Below are 18,765 nucleotides of genomic sequence, written 5' to 3'. Positions count from 1 at the left end.
CCCACATTCTTTCCTTTCAAAATGCTTCTAAAAAGTATTTTGTGGTGATACTAGAAGTACATGTTGTCACCCCCAAAACAAGTTAAAAACTATACCTCTGTAGAGTCCACCCTCAGAGGAATATCATGAAAGGGGGAAATGTAGTCACCAGCTACATTCTCTGCAAAGGAAAAACAAAAAACAAAAATAAAAATACAGAATTAAAGCAATGGACTATCCTGTTCTTCAGAGCAATTATATCCTTATCCACTTTTAAACCTAAAAGGAGTTTTTAAAGTTTTTTTGAAATTAACTTTAACTCCCAATTTAAAGTTTAATTCAACTTTTAAAACTTGCCCCAATATGATGACCACAAAGAATACATACCAAATAATCCACATTTGGTTTACTGAAATAATTTACAGTTGACCCTAACATAAGTTTGAACTGCTTAGGTACAGATTTTTTTTTATATAATACTGTAAATATATTTTCTCTCCTTTATGATTTTCTTAGTAACATTTTCTTTTCTCTAGCTTACTTTATTGTAAGAATACAGTATATGATACATGTAACATACAAAATGTGTGTTAATCTACTACTTATGTAATGAGTAAGGCTACCAGTCAATATAAGCTATTAGAGTTAAGTTTTGGAGGGGTGCCTGGGTGGTTCAGTCGGTTAAGCGTACGACTTCGGCTCAGGTCATGATCTCGCAGTCCGTGGGCCCGAGCCCCGCGTCGGGCTCTGGGCTGATGGCTCAGAGTCTGGAGCCTGCTTCCGATTCTGTGTCTCCCTCCCTCTCTGCCCCTCCCCCGTTCATGCTCTGGTCTCTGTCTCAAAAATAAATCAACGTTAAAAAAAAAAAAAAAAAAAGAAGTTAAGTTTTTGAAGAGTCAAAAGTTCTACATGGATTTTCAACTGTGAAGTGGGCAGGTGCCCCTAACCCTGCATTGTTCAAGGATCAACTGTACTTCTCTCTCTAGCTTAACACATCCAAAGCAGAAAATGTCTAAAATTGACTAAAGCCCCAAATATGAAATATCTCACTTGTGAACAGATACTCATTAATAAGTGACTGGATTAAAACTAATGTCACTTTTCCGAGGAGTAATCTAACAACAGAATTCCCAATTTCTGTCTACAATCCTATGAACAGGATGTAAAGATCCTACCCAATTAAAAGAAAAGAACAAATCATTTGTTTCCACTCAGTGATAAGAATGTTTATATTAAGGTAAGCTTAAAACAAAAACAAACTTTAATAATAAAAACTGTCTTATCTTCACTGCATATAAAAATGCATATTTTAAAAGCTGGGCTTAATACAGCCATAAAAATTTTTCAGTTTATAATTACCTAAGTCAGGGTATGTTTTATTTCTGGCCTGCTACCTCTTTGGCATAATTTTCAAATTTAGACTTTAAAAAAAAAATTTAACAAAATAAAACATGAACTGGCTGACACCCTAATAGCAATGAGTATACTCAGCTCCCAAATCTTGGGTTTCCAAATACTATTCTCCAGTAAAAAGAACTAGGACTTCTTAAAGAAGAGGCGGATTCTAAGGCTGGGACAAAAAGTATACAAGATGAACCCAATGGATCCTGTAGGACCAGAAATCAACCAAGTGCTCAAAGAAACAAAAGGTTGGCAGTATGTCGAAAGGAAATGGAGCCAATCTACAAGAGCTCCCAAAGGTCAAAGGTGGAACAAACTGAGGAACAAATAACAGAGTATTCGATCACAAACCAAATTATTAAGTAAATAATACAAGAGACCCACTAATGCAAATAAATGATTGTTTACATAAATAAATGAGGGAGAAGAGACAAACATTTCTTACAAAAAATTCCAAGAAATATATACATATAGATGTCGCCCCTCCAAGAAAGAAAGCTTACCCTGCTCTCCCAGAGTGCAGACTAAACTTAATGACTGACTCACTTCAACATAGAAAGGGAAAAACAATAACATTACAGTAGAGAACTCTGGCAAGAAGTACCCTTAACCAAGTGATCAAAGTTGACATCACCAGCGAAGTCATATTAATAACATGTACCTCCTGATATGCTGTGATGAGAAGGGTATGTACTTCACTTGTATTTTTCTCCCAAACCCATAACCCCACTCTCATCACAAGAATGACAGCAGATACATCCAAACTGAGGGACGTTTTACACAATATTAACCAATACTGTTTAAGAGTCTCAAACTCATAAAACAAATAAGGAAATACTGAGAAATTGTTAGATTGGGGGGAATGTAAGGAAATACAATAACTAAGTATAATGTGGTACCCTGAACTGGATTCTGTAGGAAAAAAAATGACATTAGTGGGAAAACTAGTCATATCCAAATAAAATCTGGAATTCACAGTTGGTACCAATGTTGGTTTCTTAGTTTTAAAAAATGTACACTGTTAATGAAAGATATTAACATTTGAGGAAAGTTGGTAAGAGAATATACTGGAATTCTGTACCATCTTTGCAACTCTGCCAAATCTGAAATTATTTCACAATAAAATTTAAATAAACAAAAACAAGCTGTGGTGTCAGCCCACTAAAGTGAGAAGCATAGAATTTAACAATGGCCCTCACTCCACCAAAACTGCATTTCTTCTTCTCATGCTTCACAGGCTTTCCTTAGCACTTATTACTAAAGTTCTTGCAGGAAGGAGTTTCTGTTGTTTGTTTTCATTTGTTCTGTTATGCTCTCTCCTCAGTCCCAGGCATCCAGAAAGTACCCAGCACTTAGTAGGCATTCAATAAATACATCTCTATTACAATTTCATTTTTCCGTCCAAAAAGTTCATGTAATTTTTCTTTTCCCACTCTAGGAACAAGGGAGTTGTGCATGAAAGATCATGTACAAGGTAGGATAAAGATGACTAAGAGTACATAAGTGACAAAATATATAAAAATCTGGCCATGACCTATAAAGCTCTTTTCATTAGTTAAAAAAGACGCATCTTTAAAAAATGCTTTTCCATACCAGATCAAACGTCAAATTCTCTGCCTGAATTTAAAATCCTCTATGAGTAACACAAGAAACGAAATTATCAGTTTGCTGCATGATTATTTACTTTTCTATAAGTAACACAGATACTTAAATGGGTCACCTTTATTTTCTATTAAAATAAATTATGGCAGTGAAAACTGAAAATGATACAGACACTTTGGAAAACAGTGTGGCAATTTCTTATAAAGTTAAATATTTGACCCAGAAATCCTACTGTTAAGCACTTGACCGAGAGAAATGAAAACTTATGTTCACATGAAAACCTATAAGTGAATGTTTATAGGTGGCTTTATTCAAAATCAAAACTGGAAGCAAACTAAATGTACAAATAGTAAACAGATAAACTCTGCTACACCCATCTAATGGGTGTTTTACTCAATGATATATTAGTCCCAAATGAAAAAGAATGAACTCTTGCCAAGTGAAAGAAGCTAGACTCAAACCATTCCATTTACATGACATTCTGGAAAAGGCAAAACTATAGGGATAAAGAGCAGATCAGTGACTGCCAGGGCTTGAGGGTGCAGGGTAAGGGGGCTAGAGAGAGACCACAAGGAAACTATTTCGGGGTAACGAACTGTTCTATGCCTTGACTATGACAGTATTTAAATGAATCTATATTTTATCAAAACTCAGAACTGTTCACACAAAAAAAGTGAACTAATGTATGCAATTTAAAAAATAAATATGGAGCAAAAAAAATCAGTTAAGGAAAGTATGTATTAAAGTATAAATAAAAGGCGCGCCTGGGTGGCTCAGTAGTTAAGCATCCAACTTCAGCTCAGGTCTGATCCCACCATTCGTGAGTTTGAGCCCCGCATCTGTGCTGACAGCTCAGAGCCTGGAGCCTGCTTCAGATTCTGTGTCTCCCTCTCTCTCTGCCCCTCTCCTGCTCATGTGTGCGCGGTCTCTCTCTCTCAAAAAAAAACCAAATATTAAAAAAAATCATTTTTTTTAATTTAAAAAAAGTATAAATGGAAGCTCTTGTTCCAATGAGCAATCAGTCTGTAATTCTTCACTTTAAGTCACAAAGGTAAGGCAGTTTTGAGAAAAATGCAATCCTTTAGCAGATTATATCAATAATTACATTTGAGACCTATCACTGTGATGGGAATTAACAATAATCCCAGCTCTAAGAATTCAGGATGTTGCACAGACCAGGGAACTTCATTATTAAAATTAAGGAAGTATAGGAAATTTGACAAAATAGCTGGGCTGCCTTTGTAATTAAGAGTGAAAAATACCTCTAGTACACTGATTTGGTGTTAAATTTCTCTAGAGCTCCAATGGTCTTGTTAACTGGGGACAAGCCCCAACAAACTAAGATTTAAGATGAATGCATGTTACTCAAGTCTGAGTGAAAAATGGGACTAGCCTAAGCTGTGATTACTAAAAGCTAAAGATTTGTGAAGTGTGCTTAGGTACCTATCTCTTTAAATTGCAATCTAAATGTTATATTTGGGGGTGCCTGAGTGGCTCAGTCAGTTAAGCATCCAACTCTGGATTCTGCTCAGGTCATGCATGATCTCACAGTTCGAGAGATCAAGTCCTGCACTATGAGCAGAGCCTGGTTGGGATTTTCTCTCTCCTTCTCTCTCTGCCCCTCTCCTGCACAAGCACACGTGTGTGCTGTCAAAAAATAAAAAAATACGGATGCCTGGATGGGTCAGTTGGTTAAGCGTCCGACTTCAGCTCAGGTCATGATCTCACAGCTTGTGAGTTCAAGCCTCGCATCAGGCTCTGTGCTGACAGCTCAGAGCCTAGAGCCTGCTTTGGATTCTATCTCCCTCTCTCTTTACCCCTCTCCCACTCATTCTCTGTCTCTGTCTCTCTCTCTCCCTCTCTCTCTCTCAAAAATAAGCATTAAAAATTTAAAAAAATAAACTTTTAAAAACAAACATCATATTCAAACACTATGGTAATGCCAATACATATGTTTAAGTGGTATCTAATTGGCATCTTGGAAGGTAAAAAGAGTTACTAGTGAATGAGTGGTCTCAGATAACCATACCTACTGGAAGCCATCTGGATCACGAAACAGTATAAATAAAAATGTACTAATGAAGAAAAAAGAATAAAAGAATTACACATACTAAAATAAAAACAAAATATGGCTTTAAATGTCAGATAATGATAATGCTTTGATGAGCAATGCACCAGTAAATTCACACAGAGCAATGAATACAGAGATCAAGAGCCTGACTTCTAGTTACTGAGCTTGATAAAGCCACTCAATTTCCCTGAAACTTAATTTTCTCAATTTTTTCAATTGACCAATGTACAATTTGTACGTAAAAGGTAACGTAATAGATGCTGGAATACAAACGTGCTAAAAGTGAGCTATATCCACAGCCAAGAAAGGGAATGCACTAAATCATCTACATAAGCATTATCCAGTAAGTGCAAAGACAAAGGTCCTCTTGGCATCATTATCAGAAAGCTAATCACTGACCTAATGCACAAAGGAAGGAAGAAGAACCCATTAAAAGTTTTCTAAGGTCAGTGCTATGAGGTGTTAGTATGCTCCATATAAAGAGTATGAAGAATCTCTAAAGGTAGATTTATTTTTTTTTAAGTTTATTTATTTATTTTTGAGAGGGCAAGAGAGCAAAGTGGAGAAGAGGCAGAGAGAGAGAGGGAGACACCTAAAGCAGGTTCCAGGTTCTGAGCTGTCAGCACAGAGCTCGATGTAAGGCTCAAAGCCATGAACCATGAGACAACGACCTGAGCCGAAGTCAGAAGCTCAACTGACTGAGCCACCCAGGAGCCCCTAAAAGTAGACTTAAAGATAGGTAGAATCTATCCTGATCCTCTCTATACAACAAAAAGGGTAATCTATATTATACATATGAGCCATAGACAGAGAGATGTGGTATATGCAGCAAGCACTGTGGCAATGTATGGCACTTTGTAAAGGTAACAGAACTGAGGCACAGTACAGACAGCCCTTTCTCAGAGCCTCAGAATAATAAATTAGTAATAAATCTTGAGTGAGAACTTCACTATATGAAGTTCAGACTGGTTGTTTCTTTAGATTTAAAACCAAGTTGTTGCTATCAGTTTGCTTTTTATTTTTTTTTTTTTAATTTTTTTTTTCAACGTTTATTTATTTTTGGGACAGAGAGAGACAGAGCATGAACGGGGGAGGGGCAGAGAGAGAGGGAGACACAGAATCGGAAACAGGCTCCAGGCTCTGAGCCATCAGCCCAGAGCCTGACGCGGGGCTCGAACTCACGGACCGCGAGATCGTGACCTGGCTAAAGTCGGACGCTTAACCGACTGCGCCACCCAGGCGCCCCTCAGTTTGCTTTTTAAATACCTATTTTGTTGTTTAAACAAAGCAATGCATGTACATGGTTAAAAAAATGACATCAGGGGGCGCCGGATGGCTCAGTCGGTTGAGCACCGGACTTCAGCTCGGGTCATGATCTCGCAGTTCGTGAGTTCGAGCCCCACGTCAGGCTCTGTGCTGACAGCTCAGAACCTGGAGCCTGCTTCCGATTCTGTGTCCCCCTCTCTCTCCACCCCACCCCTGCTTGTGCTCTGTCACTGTCTTTCAAAAAATGAATAAACATAAAAAAATTAAAATTAAAAAAAAAAATGACATCAGTACCCACCTCTCTCTAATTCAGATCCACTTTTAGAACAACCTACTTTCACCTCTTTAACTTACCTTAGGTCTAGTGATTATCTACATCTCCCTAAATAATATATTTGTATGATAATTTTTTACTTTACCAATTTTAGAGATTATCTACTGTTTCCAATGCTAAGATATAATTTTATTTCATTTGACCCCAACGTATTCCTCTTAAATTCTCTACTGACCAATCTTAACACACTATAGCTTGATTCCAATGTTCCACCAAACACAGTATTTCTTGACCCTACTAACTGGCTTTTTACCTCATTCTCCTCATTCTTCTTTCTCTCCTAATTTCTATCTTCTGCATTTTCATTTTTTTTTTCATTTCAAGGTTGATAAATGTTCTACAATCACACTGAATTTTTCTGTGCTTTTCCTATTAGTGTATTTCCAAAATTTTTCTAATCATAGGAAAAACTTGGGAGTGCTTGTCAAAAAAAAAGAAAAGTCTTTAGACCCCCATACCTAGGGAACCAGAATCTTTTTTCAAAAAAATTTTTTAATGTTTTATTTATTTCTTTTGAGAGAGAGAAAGACAGAGAGCAAGCAAGGGGGGGGGGGGGGCAGAGAGAGAGGGAGACACAGAATCCAAAGCAGGCTCCAGGCTCTGAGCCGTCAACACAGTGCCAGACGCGGAGCAGCTTGAATCCACATACTGTGAGATCATGACCTGAGCTGAAGTCAGAGGCTTAACTGACTGAGCCACCCAGGAGACCCGGGAATCAGAATCTTTTTTTTTTTTTTTAACGTCTATTCATATTTTGAGAGACAGCGCGTGAGTGGGGGAGGGGCAGAGAGAGAGAGGGAGACAAAATCTAAAGAAGGCTCCAGGCTCTGAACTGACAGCACAGAGCCCGACGCGGGGATGGAAATCATAGACCGTTAGATCATGACCTGAGCTGAAGTCGAACGCTTAACCGACTGAGCCAACCAGGTGGCCCCGGGGAATCAGAATCTTAAGAAGAGATCTGGATATCTAGATTTTTAACAAGCACCCGCAAATAATTCTTACACTGAAGTAAGTTTGAGAAGCATTGTCTATGTGCTGATTTTTGGCCTAGTGTTACAGTTAAATTTCCTTTCCTGTTTGGCTTCTATTTTGACTTGTGCTTCTAATTATGTTTCTTCCATTGTCAGTCACAATCATATCTATATTCAAATGCCTCACAGATTCCACAGAGACTATGGAATTCTCTCTTTATACAGTTCCCTTTGAAATCGCTATCCTTTTGGTGCAACACGGACTGAATGCTTTTTTGGCACCCTAAGATTTTGCTTCTTTGGTCTCCAACTCAGCTCTGTTTTCTGGACCCCATGCACTCATCCATCTTTTTTGGTTTACTTACTTGTTTTGCTGGAGCATATCCCTAATTTGTGTTCTGTAAGAAAGGATGCATACAAGGTAAATTTCCCAAGTCCTTAAATGTCTGAAATATCTTTATTTGGTCTTCAGTCTAGATTAATGTTGTCTGGATAAATTGTAGGGGGAAAATTCTTTTCTCTCAGAATTTTTAAGGCACTACTCCAGTCTTTAAGCATTCATTTATGCTGGTAAGTCACATACCAGTTTGATTATCATTCCTTTGCAGGTGACCTGTTCTCCCTCCCTCCTCTGTCCCCAGCCCCAGGACTTGCAGAATCTTCTTTATAAAAGCCTCAGTTTTCTGAGATTTTATAATGCATCTGGGACTAGGAATGCTTAGGTCCTTAAATTCTTAGATCTCTTCTGTTATCTATCCCTTTGTAATTACCCCTCCATTCCTTCTGACACTTGTATTAGTCAAATGTTGGGACTACCTAGATTAAATCTCTATGTCTCCTCTTTCTACCTCATTTTTCTGTCTGACATTTTGTTCTACTTTCTCATAGATTTCTTTACCTTATATTCTAACTTTTCTGTATTAGTTTTCCAGGACTGCCAAAACAAATGATCACAAAGTTGGTGGCTTAAAACAACAACACCATTTGTCCCACTACACCTTCTACAGAGTCCTTTGTTTCTACAATCACAGCATTTTAATACATCGTGATTATCTTTTCTTCATAGCTTCCTCTTCCTTTTTAAAGGATGTAGGTTTCTAAAATCTCAGAGGATACCCCTTGGACTACTTAAAATTCGAATTCTCTTCTTTCTACTTTCTCTTTTTCCTATTTAATTCATAAGATTTCCTTAAATGCATTCATTGGATATTTACCAAACACATATACTATACCAAGCAGTTTTAGGTCGTAGGTGTACAAATTCCTTGTTCTTATGAAATTTATATTCAAGTAGGGGCGTAGGTACGGAAGCAATGAAAAGGTATGTTCTAACTATACGGGGTACAATAAGTACCACAAAGGAAAACAAACAAGGGCAAGAAAGGAGTAAGGGAAGGGATAAAATCTAAACTGAAAGAATGGAGATCTGACCGGTAGGTAACATTTCAGCACAGACAGAAATAAAGTAAGGAAGCAGGTCAAACAGACATCCATGGAGGAATGCTACAGGAACAGCAAGGAGGCCAAAATGGCCAGAGCAGAATGATCCAAAGGAAGAGTGGTAAATGACGAATTCAGAGAGGAGCCCCAGCAGTAGGTCATACAGGACCTTGTAGACTGTGGTGAATATTTAAAATTTATTTAGAGTGAAATGAAAAGTCACTGGGGTTTTGAGCAGAGCCTGGACATGAGGTGACTTCCACTTCAAAAGGATCAAGGGGGCTTCTATATGGAAAGCAGCTACAGGAGGACACAGGGAACAGCAGGGAAAGAATAAGGTGACTGCAGTCGGTCAAGGGAAAGATGGATAGAGTGGCAAGGGTGCAAGTGGAGAGAAGTAAACATCACCTGGATACATCTCAAAAGCACAGATGAAGGGAGAAACTACTGACCTAGAAGAGAGGTAAGAGTAAGAAAGGCAACAAGAATGGTTCCTAAATTGCTGGTTACACATATGAGGACAGAAACAACCAACTGAGTGGAGACTGGGATCAGGAGTCCTGTACACATGAACCTTGAGATGTCTCTGAGACAATGAAATGGAAATACAGACTGCACTTACTGGATGTGTAAAAATGATTTCAAGATACAGAGTGTGCTTACTGGACGTGTAAAAATGAGTTCAAGAGAAATTCAGGCTGTTACACATCTGGGAAACACAGATGGTATCTAAAGCTAAGGGACCAAAAGGGATCACAGAGAGCAATGGTTATAGTCAGCAAACTTTGGCCCATGGCCTGTTTCAGTCTGTATAAATAAAGGTTCGTTGGAACACAAAACCATGTTCAGACTTTTACTGTCTCTGGCTGCTCCTGTGCTACAGGCAGGGTTAAGTAGTTGTGGCAGAGACCTTATGGCCTGCATAGGCTACTATTTACTATCACAGCCCTTTACAGAATATTTGCCAACCCTTGCGCTAGAGAGAGAGATGTGAGCTAAGTACTGAATCCTGGAGCATTTCAAAAGTTAAGAGTTCAGAAATATGAGGATCCAGAAAAGAAGACTGCTGGAGAAGCCATCAAAATAAAAGAGAATGTTATCCTAGAGATAAAAGAAAAAAAATGTTTCACGGAAGACAAAGTAATCAACTGAAAAGTTCTATTGATAATTCATGTGAGATGAGAACTTAAAACAACATTATAAGAGCACCTGGGTGGCTCAGTCAGTTCAGCATCCAACTCAGTTTTAGCTCAGGTCATGATCTCGTGGTTTGTGAGATCGAGTCCTGAGCTGGGCTCTGCACTGACAATACGGAACCTGCTTGGGATTCTCTCCCTCTCTCTCGGCCCCTCCCTAGCTTGTACTCACTTACTCTCTCAAAAATAAATAAACATTAAAAAAAAAAAAAAAAAAAAAAAACCTGGTCATTATATTTGCCACATGGAAGTCACATTTTGACAAAAGCAGTTTGGTAGAATAGTAGTGATGAAAGCCTGCCTGAGGGTGATCCTTAACAATTTCGTTGACATTTAAGAGGAAGAGACTAGAGGGGTGCCTAGGTGGCTCAGTTGGCTAAGTGTCCAACTTTGGCTCAGGTCATGACTCACAGTTGATGGGTTCGGGCCCTATCTGGGGCTCTGTGCTGACAGCTCAGAGCCTGGAGCCTGCTTTAGATTCTGTGTCTCCCTCTCTCCCTGCCCCTCCCCCTGTCAAAAATGAATAAACGTTAAAAATTTTTTTTTGAAAAAATAGTAAAAATAAGAGATTAGAAAAACAGATGTGTAACCAGGAGAGGCACCTAATGCCTAAGAAGCTGGCTATTGCACTGGGTGGGGGTTGGGGTCGGTAGGAGCCTAAGTGCTAGAATGTAGAAGGCTCTGCTGGGGCAATACCATCAGGTTGTTCTACTTCCCTCCAAACACTTTCTTCAATTTCTGTAGAGGAAGTCAGCCAATCCCACAAGTCCTAAACCTGCATGGTAAGCATCTGTGTGCTATTCCATAATAAAACTTACATCGACTCCTCGATAAGTGCCACATCCCACCCATAACCATTCTGCAGTTCTGCAAGGAGTCTGGCTTCTTCTTAAACTACAGACCCTTGACACATATACTTAAGCTGGGATTTCATACATGCTGTTTCATCAATAACCACAGTTACATCTATTTTTCATGTTCCATAAATATTTTGAAATCTCCCGCTCTGATGAGTCCTTCTTATTTGTTGTTTTGGGGTTATCCTTTTTTATTCACTTACTATCAATTCAATAGGAAATTTATTAGAGGGAAAATCCAACAAACAACTGTAGTCACCCTACCATCCTGTCTTGATATTTCACTTTGTCAAAAATCAGACTGCATCCCTGAGCATAAACTAATGAATTATTTCAGGCCCATCAATATACATACACTTGACATGGCTAATGTCAAAACTTTCCCTTCAACTAGACTGAATTGAGATTTTATTCTATTATTTTGTAAATTACCTACGTTTTTCTCTCATAACACCAAGTTGTATCAGGATCAAAGTTTATTAATGGTATTAGTAAGTTTATTAATAGTATTAGTAAGTGAGAAAATGGAATGGAATGCAAAACCGGTATTTGGTTATATGTATATATACAAAATAGCTACATGAATGCCAAGTACCAACAAACTATTACATATTATTACTAAAAGCATTTCTAGAGACTTACTGGAAGCTTTAACAATGAAGAATATCAAGTACAAATAATTCTTCAATATTCACACAATAACCATAATGTTCTATACGTTCTACACAGAATTCAAATTCCATGGTATGAGCCAACTTAAAAAAAAAGTTACAAAACTCATATATTTAAGACTCAAACACACATTGTGTGGATTATTCACAGAAAATTTTAGTAAGTTCAAATGTATGGTACATTCAACTGCAGATGTATCACCTACCACTCAAATGATGTACTTAAAAGAAAACCAATAATAATTTTAACTTAAGCACATAGTTACTATAAATGATAAAACAAATTCATTGTTAAAGAACTGCATGATTCATTCTCATGCTAAATAAAAGCAATGTGAATTACCTACAGCATTGTTTCTCTAAATAAACCAGTCACTTGCTCCCTACTATCCCATAGTAACAAAAGTGCAAACTATGAAAAGCATAGCTTCTATTCATCTTTTGAGAAAATGTAAAAAACCTGAAATAATAAATTTTCAAGTTATTAGCAAAAGAAAAACATACAGACTATCAAAGGAACATTGACATGCAGTGCTTATCTTTGGTCCCATAAACAAGTCTAACTTCATCATGATTTCACAATTAATTCAAAAGACTGCAGGGCAGTATCCATTAAAACTGAGGCCTAAGAATTAATACATCGAGACATATTCAAAAGATTTAATTTTATCCACAACTTGTTGTTTTCACCCTTCACAGATTATGACAAGAATTTTGGTCTTATATCTTGAACTCAAAAAAAAAAAAAAAAAAAAGGAAATAACCTAAGTTAAATATTTACCATATGCCATGTGTGCTTCCCCAACTTAATTCCACAAAACTCTGGAGTCACTATGATATTAACAAATGTGATGAGAAATAAGGGCTCTAGGAGTCAAAATTTTAGGACAAGTTACTTCACATCAGAATTTCCCAGAAGTTTAATACACACACTGTGACTCTCCAAGATGGTGATAAAATGGGAAGTGTTCTGCTCATTTATTAAACCATGAAGCCCTCTGTTTAAAGAAACCTAATAATAAACTATGGTACATCTGTGCTCAACCCGGCACAGTTTGGGAAATGATCATCTAGTCCAATTTCCTCTTTCTATGGTTTAAAAAAATGAGTTACAGATAAGTTAAATGACTCACTCAAGGCCACACAGAAAGTTAATAAAGGGACAGGGCTGGCACCAAAGGGGCCTGGTGATTCCCTGCAAGATCCCTTTTCCTCTACATCATTCTGTCTCACTTCGCTACTGTTTCTAAAAAGTCCACACTAATTAAAAAGGAAAAAACAAAGAAAGTATTAAAGTTATCATTTATTCTGATTCTTCTGAATAGCAGTAAAGAGAACGCGTTTGCAGATATGAAGCTCAAAAATGGTCTACCTCCCAATGCAGTAGTATTTCAGGGAACTGGGATATATTTGGAAATGTGGGAAATGATTCCACTCTAATAATGCTGAATAACACTTTTCAGCCAAGTGGTGCTACACTCGTATATTTTTTTTAATGCTTGTTTATTTTTTTTTGAGAGAGAGAGACAGAGCATGAGTTGGGGAGGCGCAGAGAGAGAGCAGGAGACACAGAATCCCAAGCAGGCTCCAGGTTCTGAGCTGTCAGCACATAGTCTGACACGGGGCTTGAACCCACGAACCACGAGATCATGACCTGAGCCGAAGTCAGAGGCTTAACAGAATGAGCCACCCAGGCGCCCCTCATATTTTTCTTTGAAGTCACGTACAACTACACTCTACTGCTGCATGTAGACACTGCCAGAGTTCAAAATACCCAATCTGAGACCATCCTTAAAAGGAGCAATGTGTTCACTGTTTTCCTCGTACTCCCTCACACTGAAGGGGCTTCCTTTCACTTTGTCCTACCCCTGCCTGCAAGCAGTACACAGTCCTGGGCCAAGGATGCCATCTGGTGTTTTGGTTCAGGAACTGTTTAACCCCACATGGCCTTCCAATTACAACCTCACCACCTGGCCCCTCCCCCAAACCACCCTTCCTTCCAATTCTTGCACATTTACCTCAGGAAACCTTTTTTTCTTGTTTTCTGTCATTTATCCTAACTGGGTAAAAAAGAGATCTCTGGCGTTCTAGTTAGGGACAACTCATGAGTCTGAAATACACTTGTAGCTAGAGAAACCAACCATGGTGAGTGGCCAATTCTGCCCTGGAGATGGCCTAATAGAGGCCCTGTCCAAAAGAGAATGTCAGAATATCTAATATTGATCCAACACCTTCAATCAATGAATGGCAGCACCAACAAGGACCTTGAAGATCAAATGCTAGGTCAACTGCATTATTTTACAACTAAAGACACTGGCCCTGTATGAAATGAAGCAATCACCTGCCCAAATAACAGGAAGTGAGAGCTCATACCGCAAAGTCAGGATTAAGGACTGACTCTCCATTCCAAAGCCAGTGCTCAGTCAACTATGTCATATACTCCAGGCTCCTCAAGATATTTTTTCTCAGCCAACATGCAAGTAAAATATTTTTCAGTGTCTTTATATTTTCCTTAATTACTATATAATAATATAATATTCACCACTTCACCATGTAATCTTTACAGCCCTGTTTCACAGATAAGACAAAAAACAAGGCGTAGCCAAGTCAGAAACTCATCAGAGGTCACAGAGCCAAGAGCTGAAAAATCCAGGATTCGGGCTTAAATCTGAAAGCCTCCAAAGCTGGTGCTCCTACGAGATGGGCGATCAGGCAAGGCCGACTTCACAGAAAGAGTACTCCTCCCCTTAGGGCTCTGAAATCAATGAGGCATGAAAGCAACTCGACCAACCTCGCTATTTTCGCGTTATTGCTAACCTACACGGTGCAACATGGGGCTGCAAAGAAAAATGAGAATAACGGGAACCCGGGTCATTTTCCGACTTGGCCGGCCAGCTCGGCGCCCTGCAATTCGTGTCGCCCTCTGGGGCTTGTTCAATGTGAGGAGGACACTGGCTACCCTGAGACCCACTAGGCTCTTGACGCAGCACAGCATTCAAAGTGCCAACCTGTGAGTATAAATTCATGCTTCTGAGACAAGATCCTTGGCCAGAGTCGCCCCAGAAAAAGACCCACGGGACGAGGCACCTCCAAAGTTCTGCCTGCCTCTCCAACTGCAGGCGGCCCTCCCCGGGAGGAGGAGCTTGATTACGCGCCCGAGAAAGCCGTCCAGAGGGCGGATTCTGCGCTTCCCTCCCACGACTAAATTACGTGGAGCCCGGAATGGCGGCAGGGACTCGCCTAAGGCTGCGCGGCCGCAGCGGGGTACCGCGGGCGCCCCTGCGCGCTCCGCGCCCGGCTCGAAGAGGGCGGTTGGCAGCGCCCAGGGCGACTCGGCGCGGCGCCGCCGGCTGCCTTGCGTCTCTGCGCTCCGCATTTGGGGGTTGGGTTCGTCGTCCCCTTCGCTGGCTGCTCCGTGGCTCTGCGCGGGCCCCCGCGTGCGGGCAGGCGGCCTGGGCCGCTCGGCCACCCAAAGGAAGGAGGGAGGAGGCCGCGCGGACCATACAGGCTCCAGCCCGAGCCGCCTCTAGGCGCGCCGTCCGCGGGAGTCCCCGCGAGCTACTTACTGAAGAAAAGGCGGTAATCGGGGGTGTAGGGCTGGCCGCGCTCCTCCGTGCGGTAGAGGGCCATGGCGCGGTGCGGCCCGGGCCCCGTACTCGTTCCCGGGGGCAAGCGGGCAGCAGCTGGGGCCCGCGCGCGCCAGCCCCAACCCGTGCGCAGGAGCGGCAGCAGCACGCGCATGGCGTAGACGGCGGTCCGGCTCTGCGCTGGGCGGTGCTGGGGTCCTGGCAGAGCCTCGCGCCGGCGTCCCCTACTGGCCGGAGTCAACACTCTGGCCCCGGGTCTGGATCTGGATCCCCCACCCCAGCCAATCTCTGGTTGGAGAAACGGGAGAAATGGGAGTGCCCAGCAAATTGCAGTAAGGGACACTGTTGTATGAGCAGTGAGGTCAGGGTTCAAAGGTAAACAAGACAACATCCACCACCCCTGAGGAGCTCATGGTCACTTATTAATGTGTATATTCGTTCGTGCCTTCACCAATCCAGTCAATATTTACTGTCATAATATTATCTTTATTATAATGATATATTGAGTGATAATTATGTGCCAGGCGCTGCTCTAGATCCTGTCCAATGTAGGAGACAAGCATCATACACACAAAAACATCATAAGAATGATCAGACCTCCTTGTGAAGATTTGACCTTGACACTGACTTCTAGAGCAAAAAAAAACACATTAACTTCTGTGCAAAGATGTTTGTATCATCAATGCTATCTCCTCCATGAAGCCTTTCCTATTTAACCAAACTAAAGGTGATTTAGCCTTTCTTTTTCTTATATTTTCACTTCTACAGTGGCACTTGGTACTGTACCCAGGTCTTTGTAAACATATCTCACCCTGACCAACCCACTGGATTGTTAATGTGCTAAACACTTAGGAATTAAGATTTAGTATCCTTGCTGGTTGTGGCAGCATGCCCTGCATAAAATAATGGCTCCTTTGTCGTGGGGGTAAATTGCTCCTGGAAGTCCCTTTTTACCAAATTTTTCTATTAGCATATGAAATTCTAGTTATTCACTTTCCAGAAAAACTTGTGAAAACAGTTGTTGCTAAGTAGTATCTCCACATTCTTTCCCCATCTCAATTCAGATGAGCTTCCTCCACCTTCTTAAGATCATCAATGTCCTCCTTGTCAATATAAAGTTCAATTCTCACATATCAAAGAGAGAATCCAGAAGAAAGCAGTAAAAAAGGTTTTTCATTAGAAATTAAAACAATGTTAAATATCTGTTATTCAGTTAAAAGTGAAAGCAAAAAGAGTAGCAATTTTATAGAAAGAGGCAAAAAAATGCATTTAAGATCTTTGCGAAAACTAAGTGAAATGGTTTTAATGAAAAGAGAAGGCATTTTTAAAATCATCTCTTAAAGCACTGTAATAAAAATTGGCTTCTAAGTGAACTGTTCCTGTGCTCAATGAATACATAAATTCATGAAAAATATAATTCTAACTTAAAATCATACCTCTTACAAGACAAACATCTTTGCACAGATTGTTAATTAAGTTACATTGATTAAGTCATGATTATGGATCTGATTCCAGTCTAAACTAGTTTTTTTTTTCCTCTGTTCTATAGCTACAAGTACATCCCTGGTTCTCAATGTTAACAAGATAGACAAGATTTTTTAAAAATTGGCTGAAACAAACCTTTACTTACAAAATTCTGTAGGCAGAAATGTTACCAAGATGGCTCTATAGCTATCATGTAACTTTATAGAGAGAGAATAATACTTGTATCTAGATGGTGGTCAGGATTTTGATCAACATAAATGTCTGGAGGTAGGTGAAACAGAGCTCTCCCATATTAGAGAGCCAAATTACTTCTATTTCGTTGCTCTTCTGTGTTTGATTTCCATTGCTAAGGTCACCCTAATAGTTTAAAATGACTACTACAGCTCCAGCCATCACATCTTCATTTCACCTAGTAAGAAAGGAGGAAAAAAAACAAAAACAAAAAGAAGGGTGTGCCCCTTCCCCTAAGAACACATCCCAGAAACTATATAACTACTTTTACTTGCATTGCATTGAGCAGCACTTAGTCTACGGGCCACAACTAACTATAAACTAGGAGCCTTTTTTCTGGGTCATCAGAGGCCTGGATACAAAGTAGGAGCCATACTACTACAGACGAAGGGAAAAATGAATAATGGAGGACAAACTTCAGTCTGCCACAAATGTCATTTTCTTTCCAAACAGTCCAACTTCCTTGGAAAGGTCTGTGGGAATTCTACATATTTCTACTGCAACTGTGAACTGAGTTCACATTCTTTGCTTCTGAGCACCTGAGTTCTTTCAATATCACAAATTATTTCAGGACAGTTAAAATTACAAGACTGGTCTACCCAATTTCCAGAAAGGATCTCTAGAAGATATTGTTAATAACCATTTAGATTCTCTACTTAGATTGTAGATCATAAAATGTTTTTGTCAACAGTGGTGGCTTTGTAATGTGTCAGCTTCCTTAAGCTAATCTGTAGGGCGGATTCTCCCGTAAAAGGTCGGGGCGGGGAGTTTCTTTTGTGCATACATCACAGTGGCTGTATAATTTTATTGTTTCCTCATGTAGAAAAAAAAGCTTCATTGTTCTATTAACTTTTGAAGTTCAGATGTTTCAACAAGACAAACCCCACTGAGACAAAATTGTGAGCTATTTTCTAATGGTCTATAGATTCTCAGAATAAGATTAAACCCCACAGAATATTCTGGAGCTTGTGGCTCCAGTTAGAGTTGTCAGAGTAGAACCAAAATCACTGGGCCTTTATACTCCAGTAATTGGATATGGGCTTCCCTGGAAAGGGTATGGCATGGGCGAAGCAGCTAAGGCCATCCCTAAGAAGGCTGACAACTAAAGTGAAAGACTTTCGTTAAAGATGGTACAAAACCAGTATTTTCCACAGCTGTGAAACTGTGCTAGAGATAGGAGTTGGAGCTAGAGAAAAATGAGATAGTGATCCCAGTTCTGTTTTTGCTTTTAGCATTGGTAAGTGTAATACAAAATCTAACTTGGATAGAGTTGTCATTTTCTGAAATGCTGAATTATCCTAATGGGAAATAAAAGAATTTTGGAATTGTGGAGTAGTCATTTATGTGTGATATTTTGTAAAAGCAGCATATGTCTCTCAAATTCATTATTATCCTTACCTATAACAGGTAAATAAACAGGTTTAAAAATGTACCAGTTGCCATTGCTCATGCTTGCGAGCCAATCAAAATATGACAGGGGCCCCTGGGTGGCTCAGTGTGTTAAGCATCCGACTCTTGGTTTCAGCTCAGGTCATTATCTCATGGTTGGTTAGTTCAAGCCCTGCATTGGGCTCTGCGCTGACAGTGTGGAGCCTGCTTGGGATTCTCTCTCTCTCTCTCTCTCTCTCTCTCTCTCTCTCTGTCCCTCCCCTACACATGCTCTCTCTCTCT

At 39.9% G+C, this 18,765-nt stretch overlaps 1 protein-coding gene across 2 annotated transcripts in view; it reads right to left on the bottom strand.

Moving 5' to 3' along the window:
* The window catches only part of PPA2 (inorganic pyrophosphatase 2), a 90,357-nt gene extending 74,573 nt beyond the window's left edge, over positions 1–15,784 (bottom strand). For both annotated transcript variants that reach the window (XM_040477009.1, XM_040477020.1), the window contains exons 1-2: positions 15,358–15,784; positions 96–160 (exon numbers count right to left, since the gene is read on the bottom strand). In XM_040477009.1, coding sequence (XP_040332943.1) covers positions 96–160; positions 15,358–15,769 — 477 coding nt within the window. In that variant the 5' untranslated portion in view covers positions 15,770–15,784. The remainder of the gene's footprint in view (positions 1–95; positions 161–15,357) is intronic.
* Between the last annotated feature and the right edge of the window lie 2,981 nt (positions 15,785–18,765).

The sequence above is a fragment of the Herpailurus yagouaroundi genome, unplaced genomic scaffold (assembly GCF_014898765.1).
Source record: "Herpailurus yagouaroundi ecotype Mexico unplaced genomic scaffold, PumYag 28, whole genome shotgun sequence".
Taxonomy (NCBI): Eukaryota; Metazoa; Chordata; class Mammalia; order Carnivora; family Felidae; genus Herpailurus; species Herpailurus yagouaroundi.
Note: the sequence above shows the minus strand (reverse complement) of the source record. Positions and strands in the feature narration are given on the sequence as shown.